This window comes from Pelobates fuscus, chromosome 13 (genome assembly GCF_036172605.1).
Source record: "Pelobates fuscus isolate aPelFus1 chromosome 13, aPelFus1.pri, whole genome shotgun sequence".
Classification (NCBI taxonomy): Eukaryota; Metazoa; Chordata; class Amphibia; order Anura; family Pelobatidae; genus Pelobates; species Pelobates fuscus.
This window is the reverse complement of record NC_086329.1, coordinates 43,364,274-43,390,079: the sequence shown is the minus strand read 5'-3', so window position 1 is coordinate 43,390,079 and position 25,806 is coordinate 43,364,274. Positions and strand designations below refer to the sequence as shown.

At 41.5% G+C, this 25,806-nt stretch overlaps 1 protein-coding gene across 2 annotated transcripts in view; it reads left to right on the top strand.

Moving 5' to 3' along the window:
- The window catches only part of TDP1 (tyrosyl-DNA phosphodiesterase 1), a 119,463-nt gene extending 94,207 nt beyond the window's left edge, over positions 1 to 25,256 (top strand). For both annotated transcript variants that reach the window (XM_063440314.1, XM_063440315.1), the window contains exon 16: positions 24,969 to 25,256. In XM_063440314.1, coding sequence (XP_063296384.1) covers positions 24,969 to 25,042 — 74 coding nt within the window. In that variant the 3' untranslated portion in view covers positions 25,043 to 25,256. The remainder of the gene's footprint in view (positions 1 to 24,968) is intronic.
- Positions 25,257 to 25,806: the final 550 nt, after the last annotated feature.

Sequence of the window (25,806 nt, the reverse complement as noted above, 5' to 3'; positions counted from 1 at the left end):
ATAATGGACAAGCATAAAGATCTAAGTGACTTTGACAAGGTCCAAATAACTGATGGCTAGATGGTTGGTTCAGAGCATCTCCAAAACAGAAAGTCTTGTGGTGTTTCCAGTATGCAGTGGTTAGTACCTACCAAAAGTGGTGCAAGAAAGGACAACCAGTGAACCTGCCTCATAGTCATGGGTGCCCAAGGCTCATTGATTCACGTGGGGAGCGAAGGCTAGCCCTTCTGGTCCGATGACACAAAAGAGCTACTGTAGCTTAAATTGCTGAAAAACCTAATGCTGACCATGATAGAAAGCTGTCAGAACACACAATGCATCACAGTTTTCTGTGTATGGGACTTGTGTAGTTGGAGACCGGTCAGAGTGCCCATGATGACCCCTGTTCACCGCTGAAAGCATCTTCAATGGGGACATGAGCATTAGAACTGGACCATGGAGCAATGGAAGGATGTTGCCTGGTCTGATGGATCACATTTTCTTTTTGATCCGGTGGATGGTCAGGTGCATTGGCGTTGTTTACCTGGGGAAGAGATGGCAGCAGGATGCAATATGGGAAGAAGGCACCCCAGCAGAGACAGTTTTATGCTCTTGGAAATGTTCTGCTGGGAAATCTTGTGTCCTAGCATTCATGTGGATGTTACTTTGACACAAACCACTTACCTAGAGATTGTTGTCGACCACATACACCTCTTCATGGCAATGGTATTCCTTGATGGCAGTGGCCTCTTTCAGCAAGATAATGCATCTTGCCACACTGCAAAAATTGTTCGGGCATAGTTTGAGGAACATGACAAAGAGTTCAAGATGCCATGGCCTCAAAATTCCTCAGATCTCAATCCAATTTGAGCTTCTGTGGGATGTGCTGGAACAACACATTCGATTCATGGAGGCCCCATCTCGCAACTTTCAGGACTTAAAGGATCTTCTGCTAATGTCTCGGTGCCAGATACCACAGGACACATTCGGAGGTCTTGTGAAATCTACATCTCGAAGCATCAGAGCAGGTTTGGCAAAACGAGGGGGACCTACTCAATATTAGTCAGGTGATTTTAATGTCGCTGATCAGTGTATGCCCTCTATATATGCTGTGAGGAGTCAGTGGTTTCCCTTTGAACAGTTCCAGACTTTGTAGACATCTGCAGTGTGTTCAGTTTTCACAATCATTTTCCATAGAATGTTTATCACCCTTACACACTTTTCCATTCCTCAATTTATATCACTCTTTACAGACACTATATTCATTATATATCCATATCCTGAATATTCTCATTGCTACTGTATCACCTCTTCAGATCATTCCTTTCTTATCTCATTCCCCACACAGACCAGCATGGACTGCCCATTTTACTTCCATGTAAAGCATGAGTCTGGAATTTCGTTTTACCTAGCCATGCCTAAGCCTGATAGTAGGTGATCGTATGTAAAACCTGTGCTATTTAAGAGTATTGGTTCCCCACCAAATAATTGTTTTTCACATTGTAAAGAGACTCTAAAGAACTCCTGTCCTCGACCAGTACATGAACCATGCTAATAGAGAAAAAGCCTATGGCTAATTGCCATTGATGTCCAGTCAGTCTATACCTATATTTAACAGCTATTTATCTACAGTTATTCTGCCAGTAAGTCTTCAAACACAAGGAACCTATAGCTTACTACTGTTTATCTCCACTTCTTCTGCCAGTAGCAGACAGTTACTTGTCCAGTCTCAATCTTTTGAGTGCATAGTAAAAACCTTAGCACATGAATTTGCAATGATTTTTATAAGAACTTGTTCCTGGCTATGGTGTATAGCTAATCGGATTCTGTGTGCACATAGCTGAACAGAAAGGCTGTCAATAAAGCACTTTCATGTAGTAATCAAGCTATTTTCCTCAAAATAAGGGCAACTTTAGGAAAAATTGAAGAGTAGAAAATAGATTTGTTTAAAGTGTTTTGAACAGTTTGCTCTCAGACAGCCTCTTGCCTCTTTATTTGTATTCATAAGTGGTTCTGTCCCTGCTTTTGGACTTGAGTTGAAATTCCTTCAATGCAGATAAGAACATGTTTCTATGGAAACCCATAAAAAAAGATAGAAGTTAGTTTGGCTTGGGTTGGACGTGCACCATAAAACTACCAGTCAATGTCTTTCAAGGACTGGTTTACAAGTGTTGGATTTAATGGTGAATATGGAATAATTACTAATAATTATAATTGTAGTAAAACTGTATAACAAGAAAGAAAACATTCTGATTTTCATCGGCTTGCATGGGTTAAGCGAAGAAGCCCTATTGAGTATTTTTAGAGAAATAAGCTGATAATAATTTGAACAAAGGGTAATGGGGTTGCTTCAACACTCTTGTGGGGGTCACTCACACCCACCTCAAATTATAGAAACCAAAGAAACAGGAAAAAAGCCAAAGGTAGTTCACCTATATGAGTGGATCATGCAGTGATATAGTTGGACACCTACCCTGTAAAAAGGGGTCGTCTAGTCCTGGTATTGTAATGATATCACTTTAAATTCTGCATATTTCTCTAGAATTTGCTGTGTCTCTCTAAAAACTGTGTGGCTGCTCCAAATATAAATAACCATGTTTTCCAATCGTATGCAATGTGGTAAGAATATAGATTTGATGTTTGATGAACAAACTATCCCCATGGAAAATATAGGTGATAATATTGACACACAAAATTGTCAACACAAACTAGAAAAAGCATTAAGGAGAGAAATGAAAATAAAATGGGAGGTGGCCGAGGGACGGAGCCTGGCAGCCATGCCGAGCAGTCGCATGCAACATGGGCTCCGAGGCAAAATCCAAAAATCGAACAAATTAAGCAAGATAAAGCCCTCTAATCTACTCTCACAACAGCCCCAGCCTAAGGGGCTCAACAAAACGATGTTCCAAGCCACAAATTTCAACTGCCAGCAGCAGTCTCTTACCGGAGATCGATCCGAGGCCTACGGGAAGCAAAAGCAGGCGACGCGAGGGAGGCGGCCGATCCCTCTGCAGCAGCAGCATCCCTGGACGACGGTCTCCCCGGAGGACTCTACCTCCCACCCCCCCATGCCGGCGGGGGTTATCCCGGCAAACACAACCGACGACCCAGCACCAGAGAATCACACTGAGACACCCACGGTGGACGCCACGTGCGGGACCCGACCCAAAATGGCGACTACCGCACGGCCAGCAAAGTCGGCAAACGGACAGCATGAACCTATCCTGTGCTCTGTGGACCGCATGCTGCAGACCCTGAACGAACACTTCCACCAGCTATGGGTTAAACTAGAGACCCACATAGTTAATAGGGCGCCTACTCCTCGAGTTGAAGGTCGAGGTGGCAAGAACCGAAGGGCGAGGAGTACTCTCTCGGGCCTAAAGCACTTAGACAAGCCTGCATTACACACTGCTGGCCCACCTAGGCCGAGGGCCACCAAGGGTAAGACCCGGAGGCATCACCTACATGGACGGAGGGACGGCCGCCACAGAAGGCGGCAAACCATCAGCTCCCCCCGTGACTCCCAACATGGGAAGGACCCTGCCCACAGAAGCGCATGGGTCCGTGGAGTAAGGCTGTTGGCCTTCATCCCGGCCCGGGGCTGGAGAGAGAACACGCCTCGCTCCCATCAATCAGCCACCTATGCACCCACTTCTGCAGCAAGAGCAACTAGTAAAGCTAAGGATACAAGAAAAATACATAAAAGGGGGGTGCTATATAGACATAAAATACTTATATCTGTACATCGAAGGTCTCTCAGCAGATAACCAAATCAATCTAGAAAAACAAACAGAATGCACATAGCACAATACTGTACGAGGAAAATAGAATGGATAATGATGGTATTGGGTCACTCACGATAAACAGAACCTATTATAGCAGGCTCTGACTGTATGGGCTCTTCAGAATCTCTGTATGCTGTATATTCCAACAGGATCAGCTCCAGAATCAGCTCCAGCCTCCTCTTAGTATTCTTCCAGTCACACCAGAAAAACCAAATGGTAAGGTGTAAAAGAATTTATTAAGAATACTTATAAAACAAATGTATAAAAAAAGTAATGAAGCACTACGCGTTTCGACTTTCCGTCTTCTTCAAAGGTGCATAACATACAAGTCCATCTAATCTCTTTAAATACATCCGGAGCTATCAATTTTCGCGGGTAAACGTTCACATTACTTCCGTGTTGTGATGTCACTTCCGGATCCGTCGGCTTGATTTGCGTCAAATGACGTCATCACGGTTCCACCCGTCTAGTGTCCTTCAACCCGGATGTTAATGCATTCGGACACCATCTTTATGCCTGGCATTATACTCATAAACTATACTTTAATGAGGGAAAATAGATCAGGTAGAACTACAACATTCATTTTGTAGAAATCCGCTTATAGAGCTGATAATATATATTATTTTCTACAATATTAGGAGAAATATTAGGAGAAAAAAGAAAATTTGAAAATTTTCAAAGTTCCTATTAAAACCAAAATCTGGCTTATCGATAAAGAAAGAAGGGGGGAGGTTTAAAGAATGTAACCCCCTCTCAAGGAAAACAAAATTTAATTGGGAGAAAAAACATTTCTTAATGGAAAAAATATCCATAAGCATGAGTAAAAAATATATGTAAAAATATATATAATAAAAAATATAATATAAAATATATAATCAGGGCCAGATCTTCTAAATAAGGGCTGCCATCTCAAAGTCCACATTGAGCCCGCCCGGAGTCGTTCCAAGCTGCAATATTGATTAATTTGAAGCTTATACAGATATAAATCGCTTTATGCGAAAATTGTGCATCAAGAAATTCTTTGATAGAAAACCACAGGTAGAAAATTTGACTAGTGGAGAAACAGGGAATATTGTACATACAGAATTAAAAGCCCCTTCCACCTTTTACCCTATCCATCTAAAATCCAATGCCATGAAGGTCTTTGAAAAAGCATGTACCAAAGACATAAGAAAGATAAAAGCGAACAAAAAGAATAATCTCACAAAATCAGAATTAGTGGCACTACAGGATTTAAGAAAAGATTCTGAGATTGTAATTAAACCTGCGGATAAGGGGGGGGGGGGGGTAGTTATGGACAGGGCCAAATATATTATGGAAATCAATCGGCAATTGGAGGATAAAGATACCTATGTCAAATTAAACAAAAATCCCCAACAAGATATCCAAAAATTTTTTGTAGAATATCTGGACAAAGGTCTTCTAAAAGAGATTTTAACTAAAAAAGAGTATGATTATCTAAATATGAAGTCTCCAAAAATTCCAGTAATTTACATATTACCAAAACTTCATAAGGATGTGAGTAACCCCCCGGGGAGACCCATTGTCTCCGGAGTGGGCTCACTCCTTTCAAATCTGTCCAAATACATAGATACCCTTCTCCAACCTCTAGTGAAGGAGAACCCCTCATACCTAAAGGATTCTATGAGCCTATTACAAATATTAAAGAATTTTAGATGGCAAAGTGACTTCGCATTTATTACGTGCGATGTCACTAGCTTATATACTTGTATAGAGCACGATATTGGATGTCGAGCCAATCATTCCTTTCTGGAAGCATCAGGGTTGTACCCCAAGGAGCAAATAGATTTTGTGATGGAGGGGATTTCTTTAATCCTTCGAAATAATTTCTTTTGGTTCGAGGGGGAGTACTATCTGCAACGTCGGGGGACCGCTATGGGGACCAGATTCGCACCCAGTTATGCTAATTTATTTATGGCTTTTTGGGAAAATTCTTTTGTCTATTCCCAGCATGACTGGAGTGCGAATCTGGTCCTCTATAGAAGGTATATAGACGACATTTTTATTATTTGGAGGGGAGATCATTCCACCTTTTTGGAATTTTTCAATTTTTTGAATTCTAATGAGTGGAATGTCAAGCTCACTCAGGAATACAGCCAGCATAAAATCCATTTCTTGGATCTAGAAATCTCGGCTACAGGGAATAGTATTGATACATGCACTTTTTTTAAGCCGGTTGATGTAAATGGATATATCCACAAAGAAAGTTGTCATTTCCGTCCATGGTTGGAGAACATACCGAAGGGTCAATTCCTACGCATGAGACGGAATTGTACAAAAATAGAAACTTTCGATTCCCAAACCCGAATTTTAAAAGAGCAATTTGTAAGGAAAGGATATTGTAACGAACTCTTGGATCAGGAGATAAAATCAGTTAGAAATATGGAAAGGAACACTCTATTAGAGTATAAATAAAAAACTACATTAGAGGAAAAACAGGATAAAATACCTATCATCTGTAACTATAGTCAAGACCATAGAGAGCTTAAAAAAATCTTTAACAAACATTGGTATATCCTCCAACAGGATGAAGAAATCCTACCATACCTTTATGACAAACCCAAACTAATTTTTAGAGGGGCGCAAAATCTAAGACAGAAATTAACCTCGAGTTATTTAGAAGCTCCTAAATTGAAAGAAAATTTTCTAACCATTAATAAATCCCTACAGAAAGGTTTCCATTATTGTGGGGATTGTATGGGCTGTAGGAACTACCAGAATAAACCGAAGAAAATAGAAGCTTTCCACTCTAAGATTGGCTCTGTTAATTTTAAAATCAATTCATTTATTACCTGTCACACTAAGAATGTGGTGTATTTGCTCACGTGTCCTTGTGGACTCCAATATGTGGGGAAAACTTCAAGAAATTTAAAAACAAGGATACGTGAGCATATCTACAATATAAGGAGAGGTTTTTTAAAGCATAGTGTTTCTACACATTTTTTAAATACTCATGGCGGAAACCCTGCAGGGCTCAATTCTTTTGGGATTCAGGCCATTAAACCCCACTGGAGGGGAGGTCATCTCGAGTCCACATTGAGCCGCTGTGAGATGAGATGGATCTTTGATCTAGGAACACTGACTCCGGGCAGGCTCAATGTGGACTTTGAGATGGCAGCCCTTATTTAGAAGATCTGGCCCTGATTATATATTTTATATTATATTTTTTATTATATATATTTTTACATATATTTTTTACTCATGCTTATGGATATTTTTTCCATTAAGAAATGTTTTTTCTCCCAATTAAATTTTGTTTTCCTTGAGAGGGGGTTACATTCTTTAAACCTCCCCCCTTCTTTCTTTATCGATAAGCCAGATTTTGGTTTTAATAGGAACTTTGAAAATTTTCAAATTTTCTTTTTTCTCCTAATATTTCTCCTAATATTGTAGAAAATAATATATATTATCAGCTCTATAAGCGGATTTCTACAAAATGAATGTTGTAGTTCTACCTGATCTATTTTCCCTCATTAAAGTATAGTTTATGAGTATAATGCCAGGCATAAAGATGGTGTCCGAATGCATTAACATCCGGGTTGAAGGACACTAGACGGGTGGAACCGTGATGACGTCATTTGACGCAAATCAAGCCGACGGATCCGGAAGTGACATCACAACACGGAAGTAATGTGAACGTTTACCCGCGAAAATTGATAGCTCCGGATGTATTTAAAGAGATTAGATGGACTTGTATGTTATGCACCTTTGAAGAAGACAGAAAGTCGAAACGCGTAGTGCTTCATTACTTTTTTTATACATTTGTTTTATAAGTATTCTTAAGAAATTCTTTTACACCTTACCATTTGGTTTTTCTGGTGTGACTGGAAGAATACTAAGAGGAGGCTGGAGCTGATTCTGGAGCTGATCCTGTTGGAATATACAGCATACAGAGATTCTGAAGAGCCCATATAGTCAGAGCCTGCTATAATAGTGAGTGACCCAATACCATCATTATCCATTCTATTTTCCTCATACAGTATTATGCTATGTGCATTCTGTTTGTTTTTCTAGATTGATTTGGTTATCTGCTGAGAGACCTTCGATGTACAGATATAAGTATTTTATGTCTATATAGCACCCCCCTTTTATGTATTTTTCTTGTATCCATTTGTATAGTGCCTTTGGGTGATTTTCTTGGCACTTGGGGGTAGTTGCTGTGTTTACACCTTTGTATCAGTATTAATAGCGCCAATCCACCCACAGATATTTTTTTGTAAAATATCATTTGTAGTAAAGCTAAGGGGCTAGAGCGAGGAAACAGCCCATACGAAATCCGCTACCGGCTCACCTTATGGATTCCCAATGGCAGCAATAGTGACTCACGCCATCCCCTCCACGCCACTGCGGCAAAGCGAGAAGCCGCAAAACTGCACACTTCACTGCATGCAGAGAGAGCCGACTCCCGATCCAGAAGCGCCCCTAAGTGGAACGCCGCAGGCAAGACTCAAGTAGCAGCAAAGGGCATCGGTTAAGAGGACTAACTCGGTGCCTCATGTGCGGGCACGCCACCATGGGGACAGTAAGCAGCCACCAGTTGGTCCAGTCAGACCCCACATTGAGGGACACTACGAGACTCTCACTTACCTGAACGTGCCTATATGCAAATGCCTATTTTATTGTTATGTCTAGCCACTCTCACTACTCACATGCTCGCACTACTAGTTACACTACAACACCGTTTTTTCATGCAACAGTGAGTTACCTAATGCACCTACATATACTCCCACAAATTTTATCGCTGTTGATAAAAGCAACGGTTAAAAGCAACCGTTATATGCCTTGTTATAGGGATAGGCTTTCTGAGGTCACACATGACAGCAACCGAAGCGAATACAGCTGGGCACAAACTAGCATGTACCTAAACGTTTAGACCTAACTAGTTACCATAACCAGATAAGCAACGGCAAGCGTAGATTGATTTTGTTTTCTCATTTGCCTTACACTTGTTTAATTAATTTAACGCTGACGATACATTTGCACTGTTCATAGCTACTCTCACAATTGTTATTTAATGCGGTTTAGTATCTCTCTGAAAAAGCTTGCTTAATATAAAATGAGGCTGCCATTCGTAGGAGATGTACTGTTGTGTTAACGTGTTCCCATCCTGTACAACTACTGTGCATCCCCTCTTCTTTATTTTGTATCCCATTCATTTCCTGCCTCAATAAAAGAAAGATTGACAAAAAAAAAAAAAAATGGGAGGTGGCCACAATGAAAAACTTACCCCCAGGGGCCTCAGATTTACGAAAAATCCCTCTTTCGATCAGGACGAGGAAGAATTTGTAGAGGAATGGGTTAATATGCTGGAAAGCTTCTCTTTCGGGCTAATTGGCCTAATTGTTAAAAGAAGAACAAGTACTCTTAAGAAAATTGATAACGAAATCAATACCTTACAGGATATACTGAATATGAATATGTCATCCAAAAGTTATTCTTCCATGTTGGAGGATATCCAAACTAATATAAGCAAATTAGAAAAAAACTTAATAGCTACTAAAAAAAGGAAATATGTCAGAAATAAAAAAGATTATGCCCGTAATCAGGGCATAATAAACCGATAAATAAATTCAATGTATATGTGGACCTCCAAAAATTTTAACCCCTTAAGGACCAAACTTCTGGAATAAAAGGGAATCATGACATGTCACACATGTCATGTGTCCTTAAGGGGTTAAAGAAAACCATGCCTCAAAAAGTTTTTTCTAAAAAATCCTGTAAATCATACTGATTCCCCCCAAAGATGAATTTGTCCACTCTAACCTTAAAGATCCATCCACCTTTTATCCCAACTCTCTCATCTCAGAAGAGATCATTACATTTGAAAAAATGGTAATGAAGGAAGTTAGGAATCTGAAAGAGCCAAAAGCATGGGAATATAACCTAAATCGTGAAGAAATAAATACCTTAAAAGATCTAAAGAAAGACGACACACTGGTAATTAAACCAGCTGATAAGGGAGGGGGTATAGTCCTAATGGGAAAATAAAAAAAAACATCAAAGAATGTCAAAGACTACTGATGGATGTAAACACATATAAAAAAACTGAAAAGGGATCCTATTAAGGATATAAAGATATCCTATCATCAACTTATAGATCAGGGGAAACTACTGGGGATTCTGAATAACAAGGAACATAAATTCCTTAGTATTCCACATCCAAGAACACCAGTATTTTATCAACTTCCTAAAATACACAAGGATAGACATCATCCTCCAGGAAGACCTATCGTGTCGCGCATAGGCTCTATATCTAGCCGTCTCTCCCAGGACATAGACCGGTGCCTTCAATCTGCAGTTCTACGGTGCCCAAGTCATCTTAAAGACACACTGAGCTGAAAAATTAACATGCTGAAAAATCAGGTATGTGAGGAAGACTTTCTCCTAGTAACAGCGGATGTAAGTTCACCCTATACCATAATTTCCCATGGACGAGGATGCCAGGCTACCAGATTCATTTTAGAGGAATTTAAAGAATTCCCCAGTGACCAGATAGATTTCATCGTCGAGGGTATAAAGTGGATCCTCACAAACAACTATTTTTGGTTTAGAGGCGATTTTTTTTTTCTCCAAATCAGTGGTACAGCGATGGGCACCAGGTTCACCCCCAGCTACACCAATCTGTTCATGTCATCTTGGGAACATCAATGTATATATACCAGGCGGGACTGGGAGGCGAATCTGGTGCTCTATTGCCGTTACATAGATTATATTTTTTTAATTTGGAGGGGTGACGAATTGTCCCTACTGACCTTTCTGTCAGAACTAAACGACAACACATGGGGCATTAAATTAGAAAGCAATTACAGCCGACAGTCTGTCAATTTTTTGGACCTTCAAATATACATAGGTGAAGGAATGATTAAGACCAAAACGTACTTCAAAAAGGTGGATGTAAATAGTTATATTGAGGAGACCAGCTACCACTTTTCACCGTGGCTCACCAATGCACCAAAAGCACAACTGATGAGGATCAGGCGTAATTGTACAGATAATGACGTTTTTAATACCCAATCCTGCAATATCCTTAATGATTTTAAACAAAAGGGCTATAATGCCCAACTATTGGATAATGCCCAACGTGAAGTTGCTTCAAAAGACAGTCACTCCTACAGTATAAGGCACCGTCTTCAGAGACAGATGAACGCAACATAGCATTTATTTGCGATTTCAGCTGCCGTAGCTACAAATTAAAAATAATTTTCCTGAAATATTGGCCAATCCTACAGAATGATGCGTTCCTAAATAGGATCCTGCCAAATAAACCAATTTTTACTGACCGAGGAGTACCCAGCTTGAAGACAAATTTGGTACGTAACCATATAAAAGATCATACAGGAATCAGAAATGCCTTTAATCACAAAAATGGCTTTTATGGATGCGGCACATGTGGTGCCTGCAGAAATAGTGGCCTAAGAAAGAGATATATAACCTCATTTCCTCCCCATGATCCTCAACTCCCAAATAAGCAACATAATAATTATAAAATTAAACAACTTATAACCTGTTACTCCAAGCAAGTTATTTACCTCATCACGTGCGAATGCAGTTTAAATTACATAGGCAGGACCACTAGATCCCTCCATATAAGGATACAAGAACACATCCGCAATATTAGGAAGGGATTTGACAAACATAGTCTTTCAGCGCATTTCAAACAAAATCATAACTGCGATCCGACACAACTTACGTTTAGTGGTATCCAAATTATAGATATCAACTGGAGGGGGGAAGACCATATAAGGAAGATGGGACAACATGAGTTGAAATAGATTTTCAATCTCAACACCGTGATTCCTAGCGGCCTTAATGGCGACTTTGAAATGTGCCATTTCTTGTAACAATTAAATACACTTTTCGAGTAGCAGATATTGGGTTTTCCATCCTCATTATCCATTTGATATTTCAATTTTATCTTTTCCGTGTGTCTGTTATATTTATTTAGAATCAATGTTAAATTTATAAACATAAAGGCAATACTGTAACTACAGGTGACTTCTAAATATAATCACTATTCAAATATAACTAAGTCTAGGTAATTAAGATATAATGTTCCTCTATTTACCTATATATATAGGATTTCCCTTGGAAGAATTTGAGCTTCCTTTAACCCCTTAAAGACCAAACTTCTGGAATAAAAGGGAATCATGACATGTCACACATGTCATGTGTCCTTAAGGGGTTAAGCAACAACATGTAGATCAAAATGATAAGTTTGTTCACATATAGGTTATTCTTTAGAATAATGACAAATATGTTATTGTTTTATTTTTTATTAGAAATATATGTACCTCATTGTGTACTGATATGTATATTCCCGATTTCTATTCCCTTCTTTTTTTCCCGTTTTTCTACACAAACGAGGATTAAAACTACCATTTAGGACAAAGGATATGTGCTTCCATCATGTATATATATTTAAATTACATTGCCTCATTAATATACATCGACGGGCAAAATGGAGATAATAGGCACGATCATATGGTGCTCTACCATTCTCCCCATCTATTGCCCACATGCAAAATGGCGATCGTATTACCGGAACTGACGCGGCAACGTGCCTGACGTCACTTCCAGTTACGGACATAACAAGAGGCACGTTGAAAACGGAACTAAATGAGCAATTATACACTCCCCCCAAATGAAGCATCAGATTGGTTAACGAGCAGTAGAATCCACCAATGGGGAATAGGACCGCCTTATTTGAATAGATAACGGAGGAGCAGTGAATACCGATTGAGAAAGCCCTCAAGTAGGGTGAAACGCATCTCGAAATTGAAGGACACATTTGAGACATTTTTTATTCATTTTTATTTGTTATTTGTATAGTATTTATTTCTATTTTAACTGCTTGTTGGCAGAATAAATTTAATTTTTATTCAAGTTCGTCTTTGGTCCTCATCAAGCTGCTCCAAGAAGGGATGGTGTCCCCTCTAATTGACACCTATACTAACAAACTCAGAGCCGGTTACCAAGGCTCTGAATAAGGTGAGCACTTATTTTAAGTCACAGCATAATTACCTTTATTCTATAAGTACTACACTATATTACTCTCCGTTGTACCATCTTTATATCTCCCCTCTCTGAGAAAAATCACCAACACTCTTAAAAGGGACAAGTACCACCAGACGGTACTAAAGCGCAAGTGATCTGAGCCTATCCCATTCCAGGCTCTGTACCACGTGATTTGGCATTTTGCTTGATTATCTTACAATGACTAATCATTATACAGATTTACACTATCACCTCCTTTCATGTGTTCTTTCTCCTTATTTACGTATATGCTGAATTTAAAGTGATATCATTACAATACCAGGACTAGACGACCCCTTTTTACAGGATAGGTGTCCAACTATGTCACTGCATGCTCCACTCATATAGGTGAACTGCCTTTGGCTTTTTTCCTGTTTCTTTGGTTAATTATATTGCATACAGCAAGGTAGTAAGTGTAAACTCATCCCTGAGGAGTGTGCCATAGATCTCCACTGCACTCAGTGCACTTGGAAAGCAGCAGCTTAAAGGGACACTGTAGTCATTATACGATTTCATCTAATTGAATTGGTTATAGTGCCTGGAGTCCCCTGGCACTGTCTCTCCATTCAGTGTTAAACCATGTTCAAGCCGTTTAATACTAAATAAGGGTCCCTGGCCATCCACAGTCCGGCCCTTTCTGGAGGTGTGGCTAACGCAGAGCTAACACACTTCCTTGTTGTCATACACATCCATACCTTCAGTTGGAGCTGTGATAGGCTAAAAGCAGTCAGCGGACACAACTTAAGGCAATTCTTTTTTTTTTTTTTTTTTTTGGCAAGGGCTGGGTGACTGCATCACTGCAATAGCTAAACTATAGAGGACAGCAGCAAAAGGTTTAACTTGATAGATTCAATACTTTTTTTTTTCTTCAACCTTTAATACCGTGTAACTGGAGGTTTAAAGTTTTGTACAGAATGTAGACATCTGATGGTCAGCCACCAGCCCCCACCCAACAAAGGCACTGTAATGGAAGAACTTAAAAACCTGCGTGTTTCCTAGTCAAGGCTGATAGGTATGAAAGGGGAGAGATCACAATCGAGTTCCTCTCTTCCTTGCACATGTAGTTGTTCAGAAACTCAGAAATAATAAGATAAGCTAATTAATCATTAGTTCGTTAATAACATGTTGGTTTCCTAACTTCCCTGTTCACATGATTCACATTTCAATCATGTACTAGAAACAGAGCTTTGTCTGAACATTGTGCTAGCAAAATTGCAAAACAGGTATCTCAATTTTATTTGCACAGACTGCTGCCCTTTCCACTCTCTTTGGAAGAGGGGGGTTGTTGTGACAATAAACCTTAAGGCCTGACTAGTAGCTTGAAATTTGGAGACCAGTATAAGCAATTATCTGAGATGGGATATCTTCAGGCACTGTGGCTATCTGAACATTTAAAGCATGTGCAGACTGAATGTGACTGCACTTTCCAAACTTGTAAACATTCATTAGTGAGAACCTTCTTTTCCTGAAGCTATAATTTTACTTTAGTTTTTTTTTTATCTTTAATTGATTTACGTGCTTACAAATATTTTCCAACTTCCATTTTATTAAAAGTACAATTTACGTTTATAAAATATTTCAGCTCCAGATACATATTGATATTTGAGCAGTATAGCCCTCGGTCTTATCGTTAAGCAAATTTTCTGATCTGTTATTGGGGTGTTATGTACAGAAAACAATTTTGGGTCCAAGTGGAGAATTTAGCGGGACCATTTAATTTGGTTTTAATGGTGATGTTGCCCCAGAAGGTTTTGCAAAATTTCTCCCCATGTTATTGGCCAGACGTTTGCGCACAAAAACAAGCAGGGTTAATTAAAATGATTTATTATTAAAATGAGAATGTGTCAGGGGTTTGGAGTGGGAGAAACCCAGTATGCAAATAGAACACCGATAGCGGGGTACAGGAAGAGAGAATCCAGAGTTGTAGTCTTGCAGAAAGTTAGGTCAGTCCAAGCAGCATGGTTTCTTGGGTGAGTAATCAGGCAAGAGATCAAACACTAGGGCAGGGTTAGTCAACCTTTTTATACCTACCGCCCACTAATGCATCCTTCTTGATGGTAAAATTTCCTTACCGCCCACCAGTGCTGCAGTAACTCGAATTTTCGAAAATATTCAATGGGCTTATCTTTATCTCGTGAATGCTTTGTAGCAAGATGTTCTCGCAATCGACTTGGCTTCATTGCTCCATTAGATAATGTCTTGTGGCACAGTAAACACATTGGAAGCTTTTTATCTCCTTTTTTTAATGCCTTTCTTTTACCTTCCTTATAGCAATGTCCAAAAGTAAGGCTGAGCTAGTTAGCCCACTTATTATTATTAGCCAACAACATTTCTCTCCTTCTCCTGCCTATAACATTTCTTTCTCCTATTTTACAAGTGCTCTGCTCCGCTACTGCCTGTCACTGCTATTGTGCTGAAGCTCCCACTCCTCCTCTTCCTCTTCCCACGTGTTACACTCGCTCGTGTTGGCACGTTTGCGCACACATGCACGCGTTCTCTTGTTCGCACGCACGCATTCTGCGTGTTCGTGCTTTCATGTGCGTTTGTGCACTCGCGCCCGCCTGCCCACTCTCTCGATGGAAGGAGAATTCAGCTTGTTGTGCCGCAAGCCCACCTGGAATCCTGAAACGCCCCCTAGTGGGCGGTAGGGACCAGGTTGACGACCCATGCACTAGGGAGTCAGAAAACGGAAATGGTTTAACAGATAATACTGAACTGGAGAACTAGGCACACAACTGAGCACTGAGGTAAGCTTCAGAGGCTATTAAATAGGGTTGGAGAGGTACCACTGAAGTATGAGGGACTGCTTGGGCGGGTGCTGTGCCACTATGCTGGGAATTGGGGACACCACTCAGACCACAAAGGAGCCGAGGAGGCCGAAGACCTTGCAAAACGCCCAAACGTCAGTCTCGATGCGGGAAAATCACGGCAAGAGGGAGCCGGCCACAATGGAGCGGTACGCAGCAAGGCAAGTCCCTGACAAATGGCTGTGAATTCTAAATGATTAATTATTCTAAAAACTTTTGTGACCATGAAAGCTGTATTGTAGCTCCACAACTCACCCTGCTTACTTTTCTGGATTTCATCAGAGAGAAAACAAAATATATAACATAATGTGTCTTTAGCCACACATCTGCTGACAGTTTGGTCTGAAAAGGGCAAATATTGAGCTCTTTAAACCCTAATTGTGTTTCTGTCTGTGATTAATAACTCAAACATTAGGTTCAGCATCAGGCTTATGCTTTCTACTCTCTCCCCTGATGGCTGGGATCAGAATCTCGTGAAGTCGTGCCAAGCTTATCTATACATACAGCATGAAAGCCTGCCAATTCTTCAATGCTTCTACGGGAGTTGCCAGGAATCATTTAGATTTTTTTTCTTTTATCTCTAGAAAGGCTTTCCAGAAATAGTGGAGATGCAGGTTGAATACATTTCAATCTATGTTCAAACATTTCTAATTATGCTCTTTTATAGAAGACCAAATGTATCCACGGGTTTCGATGACATTCTACACCTACCAGCCAACAGATGTTCTGTATGTTATCATATCTGGAACTATATTAAAGTAACCATTTACAGTGGTTATGGTGCCAGTAGTTACCAGTGTCTTTCCAGTGTAAGTAGTCAAACTGTTTAAGGACGGTTTGACATATTATCTGGGTTGTACCAGGTTACATCACCTTCTCCACTGGAACCTGGAAGCTCTTGCAAAGAGCTTCCATTAGCTCTCCTGACTTTAACCCTGCAGTGTAGGTATGGCTCTTTGGCTGAGAGTGTCAGTTGAACACTCTTAGACAATAAGCTAAGCCCTGTATTTCCAGGCTTAGCTGTTTGCCGGGATCATCAAGGCAGCAGAGGAAGAGGTGACCGAAGGACCCTATTTTTAACGTTGTTACTACTTATACTGGAAGCGTGCCATGGCACTCCGGTACCATAGTCACTACAACATCTTTGGTGCTTGGAGTGCTCCTTTAACCCCTTAAGGACACATGACATGTGTGACATGTCATGATTCCCTTTTATTCCAGAAGTTTGGTCCTTAAGGGGTTAAAGCCGATTGGTAGAGACCTTGTAAACCAAAATAAAGGGTTGGTGTGTTGCTTTGAAAACATGTCTGTATTGTAATACCAGAGCTGTCACTTTGTGAGGCTGTGTCCACATTCTGGCATAAAGCATCTTCCTTCTTTCTTTATATCTATTTATTGAAAATCATATCTGAATAAGCAATACAAATATACCAGACAGTCGTGCATGACAATACAATGGTGCAAATACAATTAGAAATAAATAAGAATCGCGTAATTGCACAAGACATGGATATAAAAATAATTAGGCAGAAGTATTTAAGTACCCACCGGCTTTAATTAAATGTCTGCAGCTCCTCCAACAAAGTACTGTGGAAGACATTCCATTTTGCAAAACTAAATCTGTCACTTAAATCTAGTGTACTTTCCCAGTGAAGATGCTTTGTGATGGTACTCACTGTATGTAATATTAGGCTGGTAGACATACATTAAGATTTTTATCCACTCAATTTTTCCATTAAAGGGATACTATAGGTATCAAAACAACTTTAGCTTAATAAAGCAGTTTTGGTGTATAGGCCATGCCCCTGCAGTCTCACTGCTCAATTCTTTGCCATTAAGGAGTTAAATCACTTTTGTTTCTGTTTATGCAGCCCTAGCCCCACCTTCCCTGGCTGTGACTAAAGCCTGCATGTCCAAGTGTTTTTTTTTTTTAATTTAATTTCATATGATGTAAACTTGCTTTAGAAGTTTTTGTCTCCTGCTCTGTAAATTAAAATTTACACACATATAGGAGGCTCTTGCAGATTCTAGAAGGCTATTGGTGGAGGAGATAAGAAATTCTAAATTAAGCTGTGCAATAAAGTTTAAACATTAGATGTCTCTTTACAGGAAATGTTTAGGAAGGCTGTGCAAGTCACAAGCCTGTGATTAGGGCTGTATTAACCAAGTGATTTAACTCCTAATTGGCCGATAATTGAGCAGTAAAACTGCGGGAGCATGATCTATACACCAAAACTGCTTCATTAAACTAACGATGTTTTAGAGCCTATAGTATCCCTTTAAGGATATACAAATAAATTAAAAATAAAACTTAAATGTGTAAATGTACATTATTTACATTTCTAGGTGGCCCTGTCTGATCTACACACAAAACTGCTGTTTAATCCTAAATTAATGTGCTAATTATGCATATTTCAGGGAAACGTTATGTTTGGGGAGAGGAGCAATTGGGCTGGGGGATGGGGGGTAACCAAAGGAGTTAAAGTGCTTGTCAATGAGATGAGGTTTGGGCCGAATTCCAGGAACAATAGGTCATCTGGCCGCTAAACTCGTATCTATATTTATTAATGAATATTTGTGTTTTTGGCCCCATTGTTGGCCCCACTCGAGCAATTTAAAATAGAACAGGAAATGAGCACACTTAACGATGGGCAAACTCGTTGGGCACTTAACGATGGGCACACTTAACGAAGGCGCATAGCTACAAATTTGTCACCCTATATATGTTCACATATATATAACTCGTGGTAATTAATTGATCACAGTTTCTATTTTTTTTTTTTTTTTTTTCAATTCTTTATTTTTGGTTTGACAGTTACATAGTAATACATATGCTTAGTTTGGCTTACGCAGAAGCCCATTGTTTCCGTCATGGTAACCGTCCATTTTTTTTTTTTTTTTTGTAATTAAATAATACAATAATGTAACAAATAACATAAACTAATTAACATGTGTCACATAGTTGCGCATTACAGGGTTGTTTGGCTCAGCATTAGTATCTAAACCATTGGTTTTACCAGTTGAGAGTTAGGTCCCCTAAATCATGTGTCAAACTGTTCCCATGGTTCCCATACTTTTCGGTAGGTAGATGGGGTGTTTCGCACCTGGGCCGTCAACCTGTCCATCAGACAGTTATCTCTAATTTTCGTCCGTACAAGCGTGATAGGTGGGGTGTCTGTTTTGTTCCAATGTTGTGCTAACGCCCTGCGGGCTGCCAGATTTAGTGAGTTTAGTCATTTCTGACTGTGTTTGTCTAACCCCTCAGTCGGTCTGGACAGGAGGCAAGCCCATGGGTCTGCAGTCAGAGGTCTCTGCAATATGCGTGAGTTTTGGTCTGTCACCTCCTTCCAGTATATCTTAACCTTGGGGCATTCCCACCACATGTGGATGTAAGTGCCTTTTTCTCCACATAGTCTCCAGCATGTGTCTGATGGGCTCAGGCCCATATGGCATTGTTTTGTCGGGGTGGTGTACCACCTGAATAGGATTTTGTACATTTGTTCCTGTAAGGTGGTGCATATTGAGATCTTGGAACTTGCGTCCCATATGTCTCGCCACTCTTCCCCCTCTAGCTTTTCTCCCAAATCCGTTTCCCATCTGTCCGTGTAGGTTAATGTACCCCATTCTCCTGATTCCTCCCCTATATGGTTATACAGTGTTGTTATCATTTTCGCGGGCATGTGTTCCCTAAGGCACATGCTCTCGAAAAAGGTTTTGCGTTTGCGTATTGCTGTTCTGACTTCTGTTGTTTGTGCAAAGTCTCTGATTTGTATGTATCTGAAGAAGTCGTGGTTTGTCAGGGGTGCTCGAGTTTTTAGCTGATCAAAGGTGATTACCTGGTTGTCTTGGTACAGGTGTGCGTATCTGTGTGTCCCTGTGTTTTTAATTCCCAGGAAAGCTTCTGTACAGAGTCCTGGTGGGAACGCTCTGTTACGTAGTATCGGTGTCATGGGGGAGGGGTTGTTCATGAGTTGGTATTTCATGGCTGTTTTGTCCCATATGTCTATGGAGTTTAGAATTGCTGGGCAGGTGGTTCTGAGGATTACCCTGTGGTTTTTAGGGGTCCATATGAGTAGTTGTGGTGGGTCTTTGCCCATGAGGGTGGTTTCAATATCTACCCATTGATGTTGTCCTTCAGGGCTGTGCCAATGCGCTATTTGCGCTATCTGTGCTGCTAGATAGTAGTGGTGTAAGTGAGGTAGTCCCAGGCCCCCCCTCCACTTTGGATTGTATAGTACCGCTCTGGCTATCCGGGGTCTCTTTCCCTGCCATATAAATTCGTCTATTGCTTTTTGGATGTCGGCTATATCTTTTTTAGTGACTTTAACGGGTAATGCTTGAAATAGGAAAAGGAGTCTGGGCAGGACATTCATCTTTATGGAGTGCAATCTCCCTATCCAAGAGATTGGTTTGTCCGACCAGTTCTCCAGATCTTTCTTCAGTTTGTGTATTAGTGTTGTGTAGTTTTGCCTGTACAGCATAGAGTAGTTGTTTGTTAACTGTATCCCTAGGTACGTGAATTGTTCTTTAGCTAGTTTAATTTTGTATGTGTTGGTTAGATGAGTGTTGTCTTCATCAGTGACATGGAAGGAGAGAGCCACCGATTTGGTGAGGTTTACCTTGTATCCCGACACCTCGCCGTACTCCAGTAGGAGCGTATGCAGGTGTGCCAGTGACTGTTTTGGTTCGGACAGCGTGAGCAGAACATCGTCTGCGTACGCCGCCACTTTGTATTGTTGTGTTCCTATTTGTATCCCCTTGATGTTAGGGTCATTTCTGATGGTTTGCAGCATGGGTTCTAACACCATCGCGAAGAGGAGCGGGGACAGGGGGCAGCCCTGTCTCGTTCCATTACTTACACTGAAAGGTGTTTTTTGGGCACCGGTTATAAGTGTTTGGGCTTGTATGTCTGTGTAGAGTGCTTTGATAGCTGTCATGTATTTTTCTGGGAATCCCTGCTTTTCCATGAGTCGGAACATAAAGGGCCACTGTACCCTGTCAAAGGCCTTCTCTGCGTCCAGTGACAGGGCCAGTGATGGGGATTTGGTCTGTCCCATGTGCCATAGTAAGTCTATCCCTCTACGGGTATTTTCGTATAACTTCTGCCCGGGATAAAACCCACTTGGTCTGAGTGTATTAGTTTAGGCAATAGTGAAGTTAGTCTTGTCGCTAGAATTTTTGCGAATATCTTTAAATCCGTGTTGATAAGGGAGATTGGTCTATAGTTGGCGGTCTGAGTGGTGTCTTTGTTGGGTTTTGGCAGCAGTACTATGTTTGCTGTGGCCATGTCTCGGTCTGGGGTTCCTCCGGTCATAAAATGATTGTATAGTTTGGTCAGTTGTGGGATCAGTTCTGTTTTAAATGCTTTGTAGTATTGGATATCATAGCCGTCAGGGCCTGGGGCTTTGTTGCCTTTGAGTATTGAGATCGCTGCTGCGATTTCCTCTGGCGCGATCGGTTCGTTTAAGAGGTCGGCTTCTCCCTCTGTTACTGTGGGCAGATCCGAGTGGTTAAGGAAGGTCTCTATGTTTTTTAAGTGTTGGTGGAGTTCGCTGTCGCTGTGGGGGGAGTGGTTGTATAAGTGACTGAAGTAGTTAGTGAACTCTTTATTGATATCTTCAGGTGTGCTAGCTATAGTGTTTGTATGTGTTTTTATGGTCGTGATTGGTCGAAATCCGGGCCTGGGTTTCAGGGTCCTGGCCAATAATGTGTCCATTTTGCCCGCTTTTTCATAGAAAAAGCGTTTAGACCATGTAAGGGCTTTGGAGATCTCGCCTATGGACAATTCTTTCAGGGCATGTCTAAGGTCTTGTAGTGATTGGAAGTTATCTGCGGTGGGGTCCTGTTTATGTCTAGTTTCCGCTTTCCGTAATTTAGTCTGCAGCTCGAAGAGTTGCTTCGTTTTGGTTTTCTTTTTGTGGGTTGCAATTTTGATGAAGTGTCCTCGCAAGACAGCTTTGTGTGCTGCCCATAGTGGTGTTGGGCCTATATCCTCCCCCTCATTAGTGGTGAAGTAGTCTGTTATGGCTTTTTTGGTGTCATTGAGTATGGCTTCGTCTTGTAGAAGTGATGTGTTTAATTTCCATGTCCAGCTACTGTGGTGCTGTATTTTAGTCAGGGTCGCTGTTACTGCTCCGTGGTCTGACCATGTGATGTTATGTATTTCTGTTTGGCTCAATTTGGACATGCCAGCCCCGTTTAAGTATATGTTGTCTATCCTTGAATATGTGTTGTGTGGTGCTGAGTAATATGTGTAGTCTTTTGTGTGTGGATGTTGTATGCGCCAGGCGTCTAATAGCCCTGTGTGTGTAAGAAAAGCGTTGAGCAATTTGTCTTGTCTCCCCCCCCCCTGCGCGCTAGTCATTCCAGGTTTGCTACTCCTGTCTATTGCCGGGCAGGGGACCGCGTTGAAGTCCCCCCCCCATCACTAAGATGCCACCTGTGAGGTGTGTTAATAGCGTTTTCAGTGAATCCCAGTATCCTATCTCAGGAGTGTTGGGGGCGTATATATTTACTATATGTATCCTCGTGGAGTGTATGGTGCCGGTGAGAGCTAAATATCTGCCTTCTGGATCTATATGTGCTTTGGTCAGGTTAAACGGGCATCGTTTGTGTATCAGGATGGCCACTCCTGCTTTTTTCCTCAGAGCCCTCGCTTCGTGGACTGTGGTATAGATATGGTTTTTCAAGTGTACGCGTGCCGACCTGGGTAAGTGGGTTTCTTGTATTAGAGCGATATCCGCTTGTTTAGCCTTAATGTCTCTGTGGAGGGTCCTGCGTTTGTTGGGTGTGTTTAGGCCCTTGGCATTAATTGTCAGTATGTTCAGAGTCATGGTGTCAGTCGTCTGATATGCTGACCGCATGGGTATAGTCCCCAGTGAACTAGTGATGGGTGGGGTGGGTGTTGTAAAAGGTCAGTCTCTTCCGTTTGTTTCGTAACAACCTGTGACTTTGTGACATCATTCAAAACAAATAAAACGTTAACATAATAATTGAGTACATAACAATAAACAGATTTGCATATATACATTTGTACATTTTCTCTGGTCTTACAAGTCGCCAGAGTAACTGGTGAGCGCGCACCTATCTCTCGGGTGTTTCTGTTAATACCCGGGAAGGTGCGGATGCTCCTCGCATCTTTCGAGCCTTGGTGTCATGAGCCCCGTGTTCGGTTGTTTGTCCCCCCCTCTGGTAGTTTCTCCCTGTGGCCCTCTCCCCCCCCCGTTCGCTCCTAACATCATCCTTCTATTGTGTGGTGTGTGTGTTTTGCCTCCTGTCGTGCAGTCCCGCTAGCAACCGGGTAGTAGTAGTTGTGGCGACAAGACCTTCCTTTCTCTCTATTTGCTCTTCCCTGGGGAGTGCCGTGTAACCTTTGCTCGTAGTGAGTGAGCGCGTGTCCCACATGCCAAATGGCCTATAGTGCCCTCCACTTTGTAGGTCGGAGTAGGGAGTGGCTCTCTGGTGTCTGTGTGTCCCCTACTCATTACTCATTACATTTACATTTGCACATACATTTTCATCCCCTTTTTTTTTTTTTTTTTTTTTTTAAAACAAATTGTACATACTTTTTTTTTTTTTTTTTTTCTCTCTTTGGGGTGGTAGGTCATGGGGTGATGGGCTTTGGGAGTAGGATCCCCCCCCCCCCCCCCTTAATCTTTAAGTCCTTCCCTTCTGGGAAAAATAAGCGGTACTTAGCTGCGATACATTGCTGCGGCCTGTACCAGGTTGGTCTCAGTGTCCCCAGTTGTAAAGTTGTCGTGTCCTTTATGCCTGCTTGTGACTTAGGCGTCGGTCCAATCACTTTGAAGCGTTGAGAGTTCTGGCATCTGGTTCGTTTGCAGGTTGAGGGTCGGTGGGGGTTCTATGCGTAGGCTGCGAAGAAAGCGCTGTGGGTCGTACCCTGGTAAGAGGGTGTGAGTGGCTCCCTCTTTGAATGCCACCAGCTTGAAGGGATGGCCCCACGTGTATTTTATTGTGTGTTGTTGTAGTAGCGCCGTCAGTGGTTTCCATGCTTTTCTTCTCTGTAATGTCGTCGGTGATAAGTCCTGGTATGCAGTGATGGTTGCACCCTGGTATTGCAGGGTGTTTTGGCGTGTGTATTGCATGACCGCTTCTTTTGAGGAGTAATAGTGGAACTTGATGATAATGTCCCTTGGCGGCATCCCCTCTGCTCTTCGGGCGCACAGTGCCCTGTGCGCCCTGTCAATCGCCCATTTATCTTTGGGGATGTCAGGTAGTAATTGGTGGAAGAATAGCTCCATCTTTGGTATTAGGGGGCCTTCGTTTTGCTCCTCCGGTACACCTCTCAGCCTAACGTTATTCCGGCGGGAACGATTTGCCAGATCTTCTATTTCCAACTCCAGGTCGGTAATTCTTTTTTCAGCGGCTTGTGAGTGGGCCACTATTTGATTGTGGGCTTGTGCAGCAGCGTCAGCTCTGGCCTCCAGTGTTGCGGTTCTGGTGCCCAGAGCGTGTATCTCTGCCGTCAGCGCTTGTGTGCTCTTGGAGATCTCCCCTGCCAGGTAGTGTCTGACTTCTGTCAGTTTGTTCAGGACGCTGGCTATGTCTGGCTGAATGGGGTTGGGTGAGTCCGGGCCCGGTGTGGCTGCCGGTGAGTGATGCGGGCTGATCCGGCGGCCATCTTGTGCGGCCTGTGAGCCTCGTGGAGAGGTAAGCATATCGGCTACTGAGACCGCGGCTTCTTTCTGCTCACCTTTTTTTCTTCGCTGCGATTTAGCTCCGGACTGCGCCCCTGACATGTTAGGGGTGATTTAGCTGGTTTTGGGGGCTCGATGCTTCTGATAGTGGGTAGATTGTGCTCGGATGCTGCGGAGCTCACAGACTACACGTCCATCTTAGTCTGCGGTCCGGCCACGCCCCCACAGTTTCTATTTTTAATTCAGAAATATTTAACAAAAGTATAATCCAAAAATTGTGATTTTAGTTCAAAAATCCTTTTTATTTTGGCATCCGGGATAACATTTTGATGAAGTCGGAGATTTGACATTTGTATTATTGTAGATTCAGTATAAATATTTATCAGTCTATCAAGGTCTACTTTACATTCGTTTTGCACAAGAGCCGTGACTGCATCCCCCCGTATATGTTAAAAAAAACAGCACACATTTTTTTTGTTCTGTCTTCCAGTATCCCCTCACCCCGTCTTAGCCAGCCTTGCTCCCTCTCATAAGTATTGTGATTTCACCCAGGCAACCAACTCTCAATCTGTTATGCTTTCTGTGTATGCATAAGCCTTTCCTGTACTTAGATCTGACAATCATTTTTATTTCCTTGTTTTTTGTTTATTCCCTTTGTTAATTAATTTATTAATTTTGTGTTTCAGATAGGCCCTGGGTATGGAATATTCCCTACGTGAATGCTCCTGACACACACGGAAATATCTGGTGTCCATCATAAACATCTCTGAAAGTTCAAAGAATATTTTTGTATTCCAAACACAGGTTTTTGGAGGTGTTTTTCTTTCTTCTTTTTTTTTTTTAACAGTGTTCCAGGGAGAGTCCCAATTACATTACTTTTATTTTTTTTTGTACTGCATTCAAAAGAATTATGGATTTAAAAAATATATTTTTCATGTTTTTTTGTGAAAATTGTAATAAAATGCATAACTATTTTCATTTTTATTTCTGTGGGTTTTCTTAACTTAGGTGACTTGCTGTAAGAGAGCTCCGTAGCAAAGGGGAGTGAGTTTTCATTGACACACAGATTATCTTTATATTATGTTATGTTGTGTTCATCTAGTTAAAGAGACACTGTAGGCACCCAGAACACTTCAGTCCATCACCCTTAACCTTGCAATAAACAACAATAATTACCTGCTAGGGTTAAGTCCTCCTCTAGTGACTTCCGGGTGCTTAGACAACTTTTGGTCACCTAAACTACGCTGGAGAACTTCCAAAGTCGCTGGAATCCCATAGGAAAGCATTATATAATGCTTTTATTATGGGGAAATCCTAATGCGAGCGCGGCCATTGCCGCACATGCGTGTTAGGTCTCAGCCGGCGGCAGGGAAGGAGCGTGGGCGGAGCTGAGCCAGCACCGAAGGACATCATGATGGGCCCACATGGAGATCTATTCATTAAAGGGAAACTGTATTGCCAGGAAAACAAAGTTGTTTGCCTGGCACTAAAGCTCCCTATAGTGCTCACCTCCCCTCCTGCAGG